The 15,355-nt window shown below is 39.8% G+C and overlaps 1 protein-coding gene across 2 annotated transcripts in view; it reads left to right on the forward strand.

The window, feature by feature from the left end:
* Nucleotides 1-14,593, forward strand: part of LOC131326503 (NADPH-dependent pterin aldehyde reductase) — a 31,541-nt gene extending 16,948 nt beyond the window's left edge. The window contains exons 2-5 of one of the 2 annotated variants that reach the window (XM_058359304.1): nucleotides 5,232-5,301; nucleotides 11,856-12,049; nucleotides 13,281-13,453; nucleotides 14,213-14,593. In XM_058359304.1, coding sequence (XP_058215287.1) covers nucleotides 5,232-5,301; nucleotides 11,856-12,049; nucleotides 13,281-13,453; nucleotides 14,213-14,282 — 507 coding nt within the window. In that variant the 3' untranslated portion in view covers nucleotides 14,283-14,593. The remainder of the gene's footprint in view (nucleotides 1-5,231; nucleotides 5,302-11,855; nucleotides 12,050-13,280; nucleotides 13,454-14,212) is intronic. The other variant, XM_058359305.1, reaches the window with a different exon arrangement.
* The last annotated feature ends 762 nt before the right edge of the window (nucleotides 14,594-15,355 follow it).

Genomic DNA, 15,355 nt, shown 5'->3' on the forward strand with positions numbered 1-15,355 from the left:
CCAAACACTTTTAGAAATGGAAGTTCCAATCTCCTGGCAAGTTTTCAAAGTTTTTCAAATCTGGCAAGTTCTCACGCCGGAAAAAATGGAAATTTTTCAAGAAGAAAAAGGTCAGAGGGCAGCGAAAGTCTGATTGCTGCTACATATGCAGAAAGAAAGGGCACTATGCAAAACAGTGTCCAAATAAAGCAGCAAAAGACAAGATGGTGAGCTCTCTGGCTCTCATTGATGATGATCTTGAGGATGCCGATGTTGAATCACTATTTTCTATTGATGATGAAGCAACAGCTAGAGCAATCCTAGCATTTACCTTTGATGATTCAGATGATTCATCCGAATCAGATGACTTTTCTGATGATTCTGACTCATTCCCCTATGAAGTCCAAACAATTGGGTTCTCCAACATTATGCTGGCTCAACCTTTAGCCAAGGTCAAAATCTTGCTTGAAAAATATGAGAAACCCATACCAGTTATCGCTTTCTTTGATACTGGTGCAGCAGCCTCCATTCTCAACCCAGCAATCCTTCCCAGGTCCTATTGGCAATCATGTTTTAGACCCTTTACCCCAGCCAATGGAGAAACTTTTGTCATCACTTTGATCAGTAAGCCTATTACCATCCAACTTTTCCCAGGATACACCATAAAACACCAAGTCTATGGTTCTGATCTCCCAGGAAAAGATTTATTGTTAGGCTTTGATATTCTCCAAAATATCAGCTAAGTCTCCTAGCTCAAAAAAGGTTTGAAATACAAAAATTACCTGTTACCTTGGACCACCCAACCAAATCTCTTTTCCATAGAAAATTTCTCCTCCATCAAAGAAGCCATAATCCAAACTTCCTGTGCTGAATCCCATTCCCAATTCATCACCAAATGCTCCAACCCACTTTGGAAAAACCCAGATTTCTTCATTTCTCTTCCCTTTAAGAAAAAAATGAAGACATCAACCCCACCAAAGCTACCCATCATGGAATGAACCCAGAACATTACCAGCTTGCTCTTCAAGAGCTCCAGCAACTCCAGTTAGAAGGTTTGATCGAGGCCACAACCTCTCAGTGGGCTGCCGGCCTCTTAATCATTTTCTGCAGGATTACAAATTTCCTCTTCCTCGGAGAAGTGTTCTTTTTGCAAACTTGCCTAAAGCTCAAATTTTCTCAAAGTTTGACTTAAAAGCAGGTTTTTGGCAGCTGCGCATCCATCCAGATGATCATCCCAAAACTGGTTTTTGCATTCCAGATCACCACTTCCAGTGGCCAGTCATGCCTTTTGGATTAAAAACAGTCCCATCTTTGTTTCAAAAGGCCATGATTCGGGTATTTGCTCCCATTCTATCCTTAGCCCTCGTCTACATTGATGACATCCTACTCTTTTCTCCAGATATTGAGTCTCATGCAGTTCTACGACAAATTTTCCATTCTTTAGTCCAAACCCATGGTATCATGCTCTCAGAGAAAAAAACGTTTCTTGCTGAACCAGAAATTGATTTTTTAGGGATGCATATCTCTAAAGGTCAATATGCCCTCCAACCTCATATAGCCTCCCAACTTGACCATTTTCTAGATGAAAATCTCACAGTCAAACAAGTTCAACAGTTCCTTGGAATTGTTAACTATATGGCTGATTTCATTCCCAACCTTGCCCAATACCGAACTCCTCTCTCAGCTCTATTAAAGAAAATCCCTCCTCCTTGGTCAGCCCTTTGTACCAAAGCTGTAAAAGACCTCAAAGTCATAGCCAAAACTCTTCCTCCATTAACCATACCTTCAGATGGAAAGAGAGTCCTTCAGACAGATGCCTCTGATCTATATTGGGGAGCAGTTCTTTTGGAAGAAAATCCAGATCAAAAGCGCAGAATTATTGGATACAAGAGTGGTGCTTTCTCTCCAGCAGAACTTCATTACCACTCTACTTACAAAGAAATTCTGGCAATTAAAAGGAGCATTGAGAAATTTGAATTTCATCTAATCGGTCATTATTTTCTAATTGAGACTGATATAATGAGTTTTCCCAGCATGCTCAAGTTCAAACAGAAGCACCTTCCAAAGGCACAGTTACTCAGATGGGCAAATTGGTTTTCCAATTGGAGTTTTGATGTTGTTCACGTAAAAGGAAAAACAAATGTCCTTCCTGATTTTCTGTCAAGGGTCAAAAAGGAAATCAACCAATTTTCAAAAACAAAACCACATTCCTTTGTTCCTGGTTGTTTTCCAATGATTTCTTGTTCCACCCAGTTAATTTTCCTGTCCACCTTCAGTGTCATATTTTAGAGTTAACCCTTCTTTCTAGGTGTGTTCAAATGTGTCAAAACCTTCAACATCTCTATATTTACAAGTATGGTCTTGATGAAGGTCCCATAAAAGGTCTACCTTTCCATCCTGTCTATCCCTTTCTCACCCAGTTTGAAGTGTCTTACCACAATGTTTTTTATTTCAAAAAAGAAGCCTATCTCCTCTTATGGTATTTAGTCGATGTGTATACTATAAGTGTCAGTTTTAATAAATCAGCAGTATTGGTCTATCTGGCTCATGCGGCGTTCAATCAAGTTCAACCTCCAGAAGATTTCTTTTTGAAATTTCTCCTGCTCTTTGGAAATATACCCTACTGGCAAGAGAAGATTAGAAAAATCCCCAACAGTGCAGGCGGAGATCTCCAATTTGCTTTTTAGACAAGTCGCAAGAACATGAGTCATCCCAATTTAGATGGTTCTATCACTTGGCGAAAGGAGTATCACACTATATTCCTCTTTGCATATCCGGAGTCTCAGAGCATCCAAGACCACAATGGAAATTATCTGGTCATGACTCAAACCCTATGTTCACTCAATGGGTTGACACCTGCAGAAGTGCCCTCATCTCTCCTCCATTATGAATCTGCAAACTGGAAATTCAATGATACTTATCCTGAAGAATGACGCCAAAATATCCGCTATCTTTTGGAACAGTATTACTTGATCGACAGAACTGAAGACTATTCTGGAAGCAGTGGTTCAGATAATCCTGAATAATATTCCAGTGTTCAGGCCAGCTGTCTCTTTTGGTGCCCTCTTTCCCTTTCCAGGAGAGGATAATATTATTGGAGCTTACTGTTGTGTACTATTGTAAAAAGTATTAATCAGTATAAGTGTAATGGTCTTTTCAGAAGGGGTGAAACTCTTGTGAATAGCGTAGTGAAAGTCCATGGTAGGTAAAGTAGAATTGACTAATTGAACAGTAATGTTCAATTATACTTCGAAGGTGTAAAGAAAGTCCATGGCAGGTGTATGAAAGATCCAATTATGCATGGATACTATTTGTATAGGTAATCTATGATGTAAGCCCAGTGTCTGTAGTCCCTCCTTATGCCTATAAAAGGAGGGCTCTTCCAGTTGTAAAAGGCAGGCTAATGAAAGTCAGTGTTTTCCTAATATATCCTGTGTCTTGTATTCTCTTTGATCCTAACCTACTTTGTGTTTGTACCCACTTTGTGTCTGAATGCTTGCTTGACCTAAGTGTGTCGTAGAATAGAGCGCCCCAAGCGTAGGGTTAGGTCGTTGGCAGCATAGTAAACTTGGCAAGACGGAGGTGGAATCCACAGGAAGCCAATGTAGCTAGGCCCGGAGGTTTGTTTTACGAAGGGTTTTAATGTTAGGACTACCAACCTTTGGGTTTGATTTAGGGTGGAATTCTCTCTTTCTACCTCCTAAATTTACTGAAAAATGAAGTTTGAACTAAAATTACAAGGCGGCAAGGTCTAGGGATTAATCGACATCCAAGACTTAGGTTGGTTTACTCTTCTCATCGATACCTTGGTTGAGAAGCTCGGCAAAGGCTCTCAACCGGAAGATTTGACAAATAAAACCATTATACTTGTAAAGATGTGCTTAAAAATGGGAAGTTCTTTGAGTACACTTAGAATGACAAAGCTCCAAAGTCCTTGCATACGCATAATCAGGAATGTTAACAACCCTAGATTTTGTTACATAAAAATGAACTCTAATCCATCCTTAAACAAACGTTGATCATTTCATGAGAGAAGAGCAAAACCCACCTAAATCATGGGATGTTAATCATCCCAATGATCCCATGACTGAGCCCAAGTACGACACACCCATGGCGGGTGTAGAGAACAAGCAAAATGTAGAGAGATATTGAAACATGGACGAAAATGTAAATAAAAGCAAGATCTTGATTGATTAGAAGAGTACTTACAACTTTAAAGAAGATAGAAGCCTCCAAAACCCCAGCAATCAATCTCTTTTGAAGAGAGATTGAGAGTTGAAGGAGGAGGTAGAGCGAGAGTGTAAAATGAAGCATAACCTAAATAAATGGGGTTAGAACCTATTTATACCCCTTACAAAACGTGTTGGAAAAGCCTAAAATGTCCGTAAGTAGTTACAAGATAGGGTACAAAAATCTGCAGAAATTTCTAGGTGGTACTGGTGCATTTTTGCACAGCCTTTGATCAATAGGTACCGGTACTGAGATTTGGTTGTACTGGTACCTCCTGGACAGTTTTGCCTTCCAGTTCCAGGCCACAGCTCCAAGAAAATCAAGATTCCAATCATATCAAAATGTCGACCCCCCACTTTTAGTATAAAACAGAAAACTGCATATTTTTCTTTGGAAGTAATGGATCATAACATGACCTTGCCCTTCACATAAAACCGTGGAAAGTTGCAGTTGCTCTCTGAAAAATCCAAGGATCAATTACCGCCACTTTTAATTCCATAAATCGATACTTTTTCGGAAAGTCATTTTTCCATACTTAGCCAAATTTTAAGAGGCTGACAGGGTTTTTCTTGGTCTTCGGGTACTTGGACTCACTCGGGACTATCCATGGCGTCAAAACACGCCTTATTCTCATGGTTTACTTGTAAGTAACAAAAGACACACCTTGTGCAATAATATATCTATAGATTTGAGCGAATTTATGCATGTGTGTGTGACAAAAACAGATGAGATAAGCCCCTTTATTTACACTATTTAGGGCTTATCAGTATACGCATAAAGTACCTTTTACACATTCTCTGGCCTTTGAGGGGTACGAGCTAAATCCAACAAATGAGCTAAACCCTACATAATATGCGATGATTCACATCATTGTGGTAAATGTGGGAGAGCATCTTCGAAATTGGGATGTAATTGAACCATATAGTCCTGATCTAGGAGATTATCTTTTTGGGCAATTGATTTTATCTGATTTGGTTTTAGATTTTTAATGCTGATAGTATAATGTAATTTTGTACCTGTAGAGGTCAAACAGCAGTGTGGAAGAGTTGGCACGTGCTGTGGTGGAAAAGAAGGGTGTTCCCGATATCATAGGTGAAATTTTTCGCTGAATGCTTTAGTTGTTATAGTTCAAGTAATGCTTCAATGGTATTCAGAATTCATGATACATTTGCATGTCTTCCTCGGAAGTTCCTCTACTTTGTATAATACTGCCACCTGTACTCGGCATTTCCTCTGAGACTAAAGTTGTAAACACTTGTTACCAGCTACATGCCCTAGAACTCTTTTACGGCCACTTGTGTCGGAAATGATGCATGTAGTTATAAAATGTGGTGACTCCCCTAATGATTATATGGCATCCCGACTTTATGATAGGTCTACTTAATGAAATTATACAAGTTAGGTAGGAGATTTTCAGTGGCCACCCTTTCTAGCCTGGATCCTGGATATTTTGTTGGTATGAAAACTACCTTTCATTGTAGAACAGTAATGCAGTGGGCCATGGCATCTTAGTGTATAATTAATTGCTGTGGGGATCATTTGAAAAATTCAATATTGAATACATGAATGTCAGTTCTAGTGTCATTTTCTAATAACAAAAGAACATGAAGACAAACATATACTTGTAACTTGAACTGTCAACATTCTCGACCAGGTCTTGGCAATTGCCAGGCAGGCTTCGACCAAGCTTCCAAACTCTCCAAAAGGACCTTTGCCAGAGTGAACGAGCGAGAAGAACAACTGCCTTTACTTCTACTGTGAGTCCACTTGTAACTTGGACCAGTATCTGGCTGATCAACGTCAACTAGAAAAGAACCAGCTCTAGTTACGTCCATTGAAGTACTCGATTGGAAGCCTGAACCTATTGTTATCCCTCCACAGTCCACACCTTAAAATTTCCACATCCGCCTTGTCTTGAGTGTTGAACATGTCAGTTTTTTTCATGGGTCATCAACTGAACCATTGCAGCATCTTGCATTACACTTTGATTTTGCAGTTCTTGTTCTTTTGATTTCCGATATGAGTATTGGGTGTAGTTTCATCACGTGCATAGTGTGCCATACTGAAAAAACAAGCTCCTTACGGCGAAGGGGTTTTTTAGTTTCCAATTACAGACATAGCTTCTACCAACTACACCACCAATAACCCAATAAGCCTGAGGCGTGCACAAATGTAATCTATGTGTGTTGTTAATCTAGAAATTAAACTAATTAACACATCAACACAATGATATACGTGAAAACCCCAAAATGAGGGGAAAACAATGTGAGAGAGTCAAGCACTTTATGAATGGTGAATGCAAGCGTTTATCCCCGTCTATGACATGAGTCCTATCACTCACTTTAAGCTTGCTTGAGTAACCAAATGGCTCTGCCGTATGAGTGATGTTGGACAAAACAACTGAGAGCTTATCTTGCTCGCTTGAAGATCGTTGAAGTGGGCTTTCGGCAATTGGGCGAGCCTCAGGTGAGCTCCCCAAGCTTGTCGCTTCTCTCCTGGTTTTCAGTCTTGATGCTGATTTTACACTGAACAGCGCCTGGCCACTCCCTCTAATCAACTTGGAGTACAATGACGAGAACCGTAAGACTCGCTACACAGTACACACCCTATTCTCACCCATCCATCTACTCAAAAATCAGAAAGATACATTAATCAACTGCAATTCAGGTTATCAATGAAAGATGTATGTGTTGTCCCAAGCAGCTGCCCAGGTGGGAGCTGTAGGATCCAATTCCCCAACAACCCACCAACACCAGGTGCGTGCACAAACACATACACACATAATTGATGGGTGCTAAGGCTGCATACATCTCAGCTCTCCCTGATGTCGCTATAATGTGGGCGCTTCATGCGCTGGGTACAATTTTTGTTAACAAAACACTGCTGATCTGATTTTAAAAGATAACATAAAAGTCGTCAGGTAATGCGGTTTTAGGTAAAATAGTCACAGCTATGCGTATACTCCATATTTGATGTTTGCCATGTTGACCATCTTTGGGATAGCAGCAACTAGCAAGGCCTATGTCATGTAAATTTGACCATATGCTCTCAGAGGAGAGTCAAGATATCAGCTGGTTTACATTATGATGTCTGCATTGTCTTCTATAATCAGATGACCAAGATGAGGGCTTATGACCTCGAAGCAACTGTGTCCATCGTATAACGTTGGTTGATAGTCTGATGGATGGTAGCATTTTATGTTCTTAGCCACCTTCGCTACTCCCCTGTTCAGTGGAAAATGCGTCAAGTTTTGGTTGGAAATCTGGTCTTCAAAATGTTGAATGTGATGGCGTCGTCTCTTCAAAATCTGGAACAATAGAAACAATTCGAGTCGCGTTAGGAGAATGCTGTCCTAAAGACAGTATTTGCCCCCACCAGATGGTGTGCACCGGGTTACAACAAATCTACCTTCAAGATACAACAAATCCGAACTCTAGGTTCTTTCTGTCTGCTTTTGCACAAACGAAGACAGATAGATTCAGAATATCCACCAAACAGATGTAAAAGAACCAAGAACTGATATTCTATTTCTGCAGAATAACAGAATGTCAGTATGCCTAAAATTCTAGGAAGAGTGTAGAGAGAGATCAATCCAATACGGAATTTTTGGTGTAAGGAATGACTTAACCAATGGCCTATTTATAGACTTATAGGCACCCTTATGTGAAAGGTTGTGTCTAGTACACACATTAGGATGGTTCACGTCTTTTGAAGACAGTTAATTAAAAAGGATTGTGTCTCTTAGTAGTCACCCTTTCATGAAAACAATTAATTAGGATGGGTCATGCCCTTTGGAGGCAACCCCATGTTTCATATCCCTTCCCAACAAACACAGCCCTTCGAAATAAACACTTCCCAAATTAATGGGTGTTATAACCATTGACATAAAGTCACAACTCATGTGAAAATGTATTGCAACCTTTCAAAAAAAAGCTCTCTCAATACCTTTTTGAAGTACTGCATCCCAAGATTCAGTGATGGTTTTAATTGACACGACATCATTGGGCTCAGCCAGTAGAAACTTGTATGCCTTGCTATGCAAAGCATATCCAAGTGCGACCTAATTTCTTCCTTTTAGGTTTAGGCAATCTAACAATTGCCCTGCATCCCCAAGTCCTAAAATAACTTAGGTTTGGTTTCTTTTTTGACCAGAGCTCTAATGGAGTAATGTTAAACCTTTTGAGATGAATCCTATTCAGGATATAAGTAGCGGTAAGCATGGCTTCGCCCCACAAACTGGTACCTAATTCAGCATTGCTCAACATAGCATTTACCATCTCAGTTAAAGTCCTATTCTTCCTTTCAGCCACTCCATGTTGTTGTGGTGTATATGGTGCAGTCTTTTCATGTATTATGCCAACAGATTCACTATAATCAGGAAAGTGATATTCACCACCCTTATCATACCTAAGACGTTTAATCTTAGTTCCACATTGATTTTCAACTTCTGTTTTGTATGCCTTAAACTTGTCTATCTTTAGAGTACAAGAGATACACATAGCAATATTTCGAATAATCATCAATGAAATTAGCAAAATACAGTTTGCCTCCTCTAGTAGGGGTACTATGCAAATCACACACATCACTATGAACCAATTCAAGTATAGCTGATGTTCGTTATATTTTAGGAAAAGGCATTCCAGTAATTTTGTTTCCATGCAGTTTTTACACTTATCAACCATATCAACATCATACTTGGGAATTATATTAGATATATGTAATACCCCGTATCATAATTATACAACTTATCATTATATTTACGCTATTAGGTAATTTTATTATTGATAGTAAGTTAGTGGCTTATAATTAAAGAATTTACCTTTAGCCTTTCTCTTCATGCATACAGCAAAAATATTAAGTCCTCACTTGTGAGCTGGCTGAAGGATATGCATGGAACTAGGGGTATGTACGTGGATTGATAACAAGAGAAGGAATTGGTGAGTTGTAGTATTTGTTTCCAAGACTTTTGTATCTTTTGCACTTTGTTTAGATAAAAGGGTTAAGAGAAGGGTTTTTGGTAGTACGGGGAAAGGAAAACTGAGAAGAAGAAACTGAAACCATAACAGAGTCTTCCCAATGTTGCAACTTTTATATGATATTCATGGTGACGCGGGCGATGGACTTCACGAATATGATTTTATGCTAAGGTATGCCAGGAAGTATATAGTATGCTCTAAATCTCCGGAGTATTTTTGTGGTCCCATTTCGCATTCCTTTCGAGTACCCTGAGCTATTTATTGAATCATCTGAATTCATTGCTGGAGTCGAGTTATGTGAAATATACTAGGGTTGGGTGCCGTGGAACTGTTTAGTATGTGATGGAGTGAATTTGCCTACCGTGCTAACGGCCCGAGAAGCCTCATAATAGGCTGGGTGTGGCAGGTGAGGTTGGTCACTGGTCCTATACTAAGGAGCACATGATAATTCAGTGTTCTAAAAGTCGACCGCCTAGGCCGATTAGTCCACGCCTAGGCGCACATGATAATTCAGTGTTCTAAAAGTCGACTGCCTAGGCCAATTAGTCCTCGCCTAGGCGCTAGGCAGTGATCCAATGCCTAGATTAGCCAACTGACTAGTCGGGCACTTAGTCCCCGTCTAGGCGCTAGGCGCCAGGCGCCCCTTTTCCGCATGACTAGCACCTAGCCCTTTCCAACAAATGTACCACTCTTGGACAGAACAAACTTGTCCGACTCAAACACTAACTTGAAGCCATGCTTGTTAAGCAGGCTTCTAGATACAAGATTTTTCGTAACTTCTGGTACATGATACACATTAGTGAGCGTCAATGTCTTTCCAGAAGTGAACTCCAGATCCACCTTGCCTTTTCCCTTGACAGCCGTAGTCGAATGATTTCCCATGTAGAGAGCAGTGCCATCCTCAACTGAATCATAGTCAGTAAAAAACCTCTTGTCATTGCAGACATGCCTTGTTGCACCTGAATCAATCCACCAGTCTCCAACATCTTTGAGGGTATTAACCTCAGAAATGACAGCCACGAATTTAGATTTCTTAGCCTCAGATGCTCCTGGTTTTCCACCAATTTTCTTCACTTTTAAGGACATGCAGTCTCATTTGATATGCCCAAGTTTGCCACAATGCCAACAACCAGAAATTGTAGGCTCTTGCTTTTTCCCCTTACTGGGACCATTGCCGCCTTGGAACTTGCATTTAACCTTCTACTTGTTGGAACCTTCATCAATCCTTACCCTTTTGACGCCTTGTCTCTTCCTCCACCCGAAGGTGTGGACCAACTGTTCAAGGGTAAGATCCTCGGTTTTGTGTTTGAGTTATTTTTTGTAGTCTTTTCATGATGGAAGAAGCTTATCGATGACAGAGGACACAACAATAGATTCATCCATATTCATGTTCTTAACCTTAAACTAACTCAAAATGTGTTGCAACTCATGCATTTGATCTATGACAGGCTTAGTATCAACCATACGGAAATTCATAAACTGGCCAACAATAAACTTTTTACTTGTAGCATCTTCAGTCAAATACTTTGCCTGAAGAGAATCCCAAACTTCCTTCGCAGTCAGTGCATTTTCATAGACATCGAACGGTGCATCCGACAATGCATTTAGAATGTGGCCTCGGCAAATATAGTCATCATTCTCCCACTTGACCCTCTCACGGGTCTGATCCAGCGTTTCATTCTCTGTCTCTTTTGGAATGGGAGTGGTCAAAACATAGACCACTCTCAGTGCGGTAAGGAGGAAATGCATCTTCTGCCAGCGCCTGAAGTTGCCTCCTTCGAACCTTTCAAGTTTCACGAAGTCTTGTGACATTTTCTGGAGAGACATTGCCATTTGAGATACTGTCTTTAGATTGTTGGAAATCCGGTCTTCCAAATGATAAATGTGATGACGTCATCTCTTCAAAATCTGGAACGGTAGAAACAATTCGAGTCTCATCAGAACACTATCCTAAAGACAGTATTTGCCCCCACCAGATGGTGTGCACTAGGTTGCAACAAATCCACCTTCAAGATACAACAAATCCGAACTCTAGGTTCTTTCTGTTTGCGTTTGCTCAAACGCAGACAAACAGAATATCCACGAAACAGATGTAAAAGAACCAAGAGTATGCCTGAAATTCTAGGAAGATTTTAGAGAGAGAGAGAGAGAGAGAGAGAGAGAGAGAGAGAGCAATCCAATACAGCATTTTGGTGTGAGGAATGACTTAACCAATGACCTATTTATAGACGTATAGGCACCCTCATGTGAAAAGTTGTGTCTTTAGTAAACACACATTAGGAAGGGTCATGTCTTTTGAAGACAATTAATTAGAAAGGATCATGTCTCTTAGTAGGCACCCTTTCATGAAAACAATAATTAGGAAGGGACATGTCTCTTGGAGGCAACCCCATGTTTCATATCCTTTCCCAACAAACACATACCTTCCAAATAAATACATCCCAAATTAATGGGTGTTATAATCATTCACATAAAGTCACAACTCATGTGAAAAGATATTGCAACCTTTCACAAATAACCTCTCTCAATACCTTTTCAAAAGTAACCAAAACCCATTTATTATTTTGAAAATCTCCGACAGTTTTCCTTCAATTTACTGTCTTTACCTTGTCCTCCCACTTGCATTTGAAAGCTGTGCATTTATGGGTCTGAAGTAAGATGATCTGTCAGTGAACAATGCAGGCACTATTAATAGAAATAACAGACTTTGGGAGGTTCCAGTAGAAGAATTTGATACAGTGATTGATATCAATGTAAAGGGGATTGCAAACATGTTGCGCCACTTCATTCCTCTGATGATCGAAAGAAAGCAAGGAATTATTGTCAATATGTCATCTGGGTGGGGAAGATCTGCTGCTGCACAGGTATGACAGAATACGGTACCTGCTCTTTATGCTAAAGTTCATTTTTTCTCCTTCTATATTCCTCTCAGGATGTTCCTAACTACCTAAGAAATAGTACCTGAGGTAAGTAGCTACTCAAATATGGTTTCTATCAACGAGGTTATCTATTCCTAGGCTGATTTCGGTGTTGCAGATGAATGTTGTTTAGGTTTTGGCCTTGCTACAATTTACGGAATGCTTCAATTCACAAATTATGGTTCTTCATGAAAGTTTGTGCTTGAATCAAATAAGGCACCAAATGCAATGATAAGGTTGACTTTTTTTGTTGGTTTGGACAGTGGTGGACAGTAAAACCTTTCACCATTGATGATTGATTAGGGGGGAGCAAATCACGGTGATTGGTATTTCATGGGTAAGAAAGATGGGTATCGATCAATCACCTGCTTATCTATTGCTAGGTGATTTTAGTATGTTTTGGAGATCCAATCTTGGAGGGTGGTTCGAGTGGGGAAGATAAGGATTAAGGCTTCGTTGTGAGTTTTCCCGCTTGGGCGTGGATTATTTTGCGAGGGCGCGACTGGAGGTCTTTTGATGGGTGCCTCTTCTTATATTGCAGGGTAGAATTTTATGTCTTTACGTTGTCTCTCAGGTAGAGTTTATGTTCTGAAACATACTTTTAGACTTCCGATAGTCTTGAGTAAAGAGGTTATGCATAGAAGTTTTAAGTCTCTCGTTATTGGTTTTACTCAGTATGTAGGTGTTTCAATGTTGAGTGTTAGGATGATAAATCAATTACATTTTACAAAATTTTGCTTTCTTGGTTGACCGTGGTTCCTATGTCATGTATTGATGTTCTCCATTATAGAAATGGATTAGGAACGTAAATGAATTTCAAATTCAGAAAGTCTACACACACATACAATCTGTGCACAGATTTCATTGTGGGGCCCACCACAGGTCCCACACAAATCATCCCATCCATTCATTAAATGTAAAACATTTTTTCAAGGGTCCCTGTAAAAAATAACAATCTGTGCACAGATTGCTGTGTGTGTAGCAGGACCCTTTCAAATTTCAGGTTTCAGAATTAGGTTGCAGATAACCTGGGTAACTGGTTACTTACCAAAAAAAACCTCGGGTAACTGGTGTCATAGTAACCATATTTCGTTCGCTAAAGCTTCTATACTTCAGCTCATCCTAAATTTCCAGTATGACTATTTGTTTTTTCCTGGAGCTAATTAGGTTTTGGCAGGTTGCACCTTATTGTGCTTCTAAATGGGCGGTAGAGGGCCTAACTAGGTCAGTAGCAAAGGAGTTACCCAGTGGAATGGCGATTGTTGCTCTTAATCCAGGTGTGATAAACACTGATATGCTTACATCATGCTTTGGCAGTTCATCTTCATTATACCAGACACCTGAGTCTTGGTATGTCTTTCAGTTCTTTACTCGTACAAATTTCCTCCTTGGTATTGTCATTTTCATCTGTACTTTAGAAAACAATACTGTTTCATTACCATTTGTATCACTGGGAGAAATTCTTGCTGGCTATCCTGAACTAGGACTTTTGCAATAAAATCATTAAATAGTTTTTCTTTTTTGAGGGTATAGTTTCCTATTCAGGTTAGTAAACTAGCTACCCTCGGTCCCTCCCCAATAAGTAAAAGCGGCCACCAATCTATCTAGTCCTCTGCAATTGTTAGTTCACTGTTTATTACCTATCTATTCCATTCTTGAGCTGCCATGAAATCGAGAAGATTTTGAAATGTAGAATCTTATCATAGAAATGTCTGGTGGAAATTAAGTCTTAGCAGAAATGATTCTCTGCTTAACTCAGCTTGTGCATCATCCACTGATTCAAGGAGCCCAGGTTTCCTGGTCTGGTGATCTATTCCGATAACTATCCCGAGTTGGTTTAGCTCATCTCAATGCCTGATTTAGAACATCTGATGCTAAAGGAACAATACAGTTGTTAATGAGCAATTTCTAACCTTCAGTTTATGCTCACTGATAGGCAATAATCCAGTGAGACATAGTGGTGTAGCCTATAGGATGTGGTTGCGATGATTGATGTTAGTGTGCAGCCTATAGATTGCGATGATCAATGTTAGTGTTCTGTATTTCCACTTATGCAAAACTTAAATTTTTAGGCTTTTCAGAATTTTAACCTTCACCCCATATGTGCAGGGCTCCAAAAGCCACCACAATGATTCTTAACCTTACCATAGCAGACAATGGTGCATCTCTCTCCGTGTAAGGAAAGCATCCGAGCAACATACAACAATATTTTATGGAGATTCAACAGAGTTTCGAGCAAGCTTTTCGCATACCGGCTTGGGTCCTTGCTCCTTTGTCATTTTAGAAGTTTTTGCCCATAGTATCTTCGAGTTTCTAGAAAACATTGCTATAGCTGCTTAAATGTTAGTAACTGGCAGTGAACCCATGGCATGCACGGGCGACCAGTTAACTTCTATAACATAATGGTGTAGTATGTAAAACCCTAGTGCAGACCCTATGCATGGTAAACCAAACAAATTTGTTTTACTCATCTCCATTCCTTTCTTGGTATAAGCTCTCTCTCTCTCTCTCTCTCTCTCTCTCTCTCTGTTTTTTTTTTTTTGAAAAGTAGTTTAGAACCAATATATAGATGACCAATTAGTGTGAACTGCTATGTTAGCTTAGATGGTAAGTTCACCCCCTCCCTCAGTGGAGGTTTTCAGACACTAAGTGGGTACAAACACAAAGTAGGTTAGGATCACGAGAGAGAGAGAGAATACTAGAGTAGAGTTGTATGAGGAGTACACTGATATTATTAACTTGAACTGATATCTCCCTAACTTACTTACAACGGTGAGAAGCTCAGCTATATATAGGCTGCCAAGACATCTGCTTACATCATTGCACGCATCACAACACAGTAACACACATATAATTGCTACAGTAGTTTACAAACAAACTACTATACACTTTTAGACTAAAGCCTAAAGCTACTGAAGATTGTCAAACTACGTACAACCAAATATCAAGACTAACAATAGTAAAACATAATAATTTCACCCTGTTCAGAAAAGGCTGAAACTTTATAGAACGCAAAAGGGACAGCTGGCTTGAACACATTGGTGTTATTCTGATTCACTATTTCCAGAAGAGTCTTCGGTCCTGTCTGTGAGGTGATACTGATCTAAAAGATAGCGGATATTTTGGCGCCATTCTTCCGGATAAGTATCATTGAATTTCCAATTTGCAGACTCATAATGGAGGAGAGATGAGGGAACGTCTGTGAGTGCCAATCCATTGAGTGAACACAGTGTTTGGGTTATGACAAGATAA

The sequence above is a fragment of the Rhododendron vialii genome, chromosome 5a (assembly GCF_030253575.1).
Source record: "Rhododendron vialii isolate Sample 1 chromosome 5a, ASM3025357v1".
Taxonomy (NCBI): Eukaryota; Viridiplantae; Streptophyta; class Magnoliopsida; order Ericales; family Ericaceae; genus Rhododendron; species Rhododendron vialii.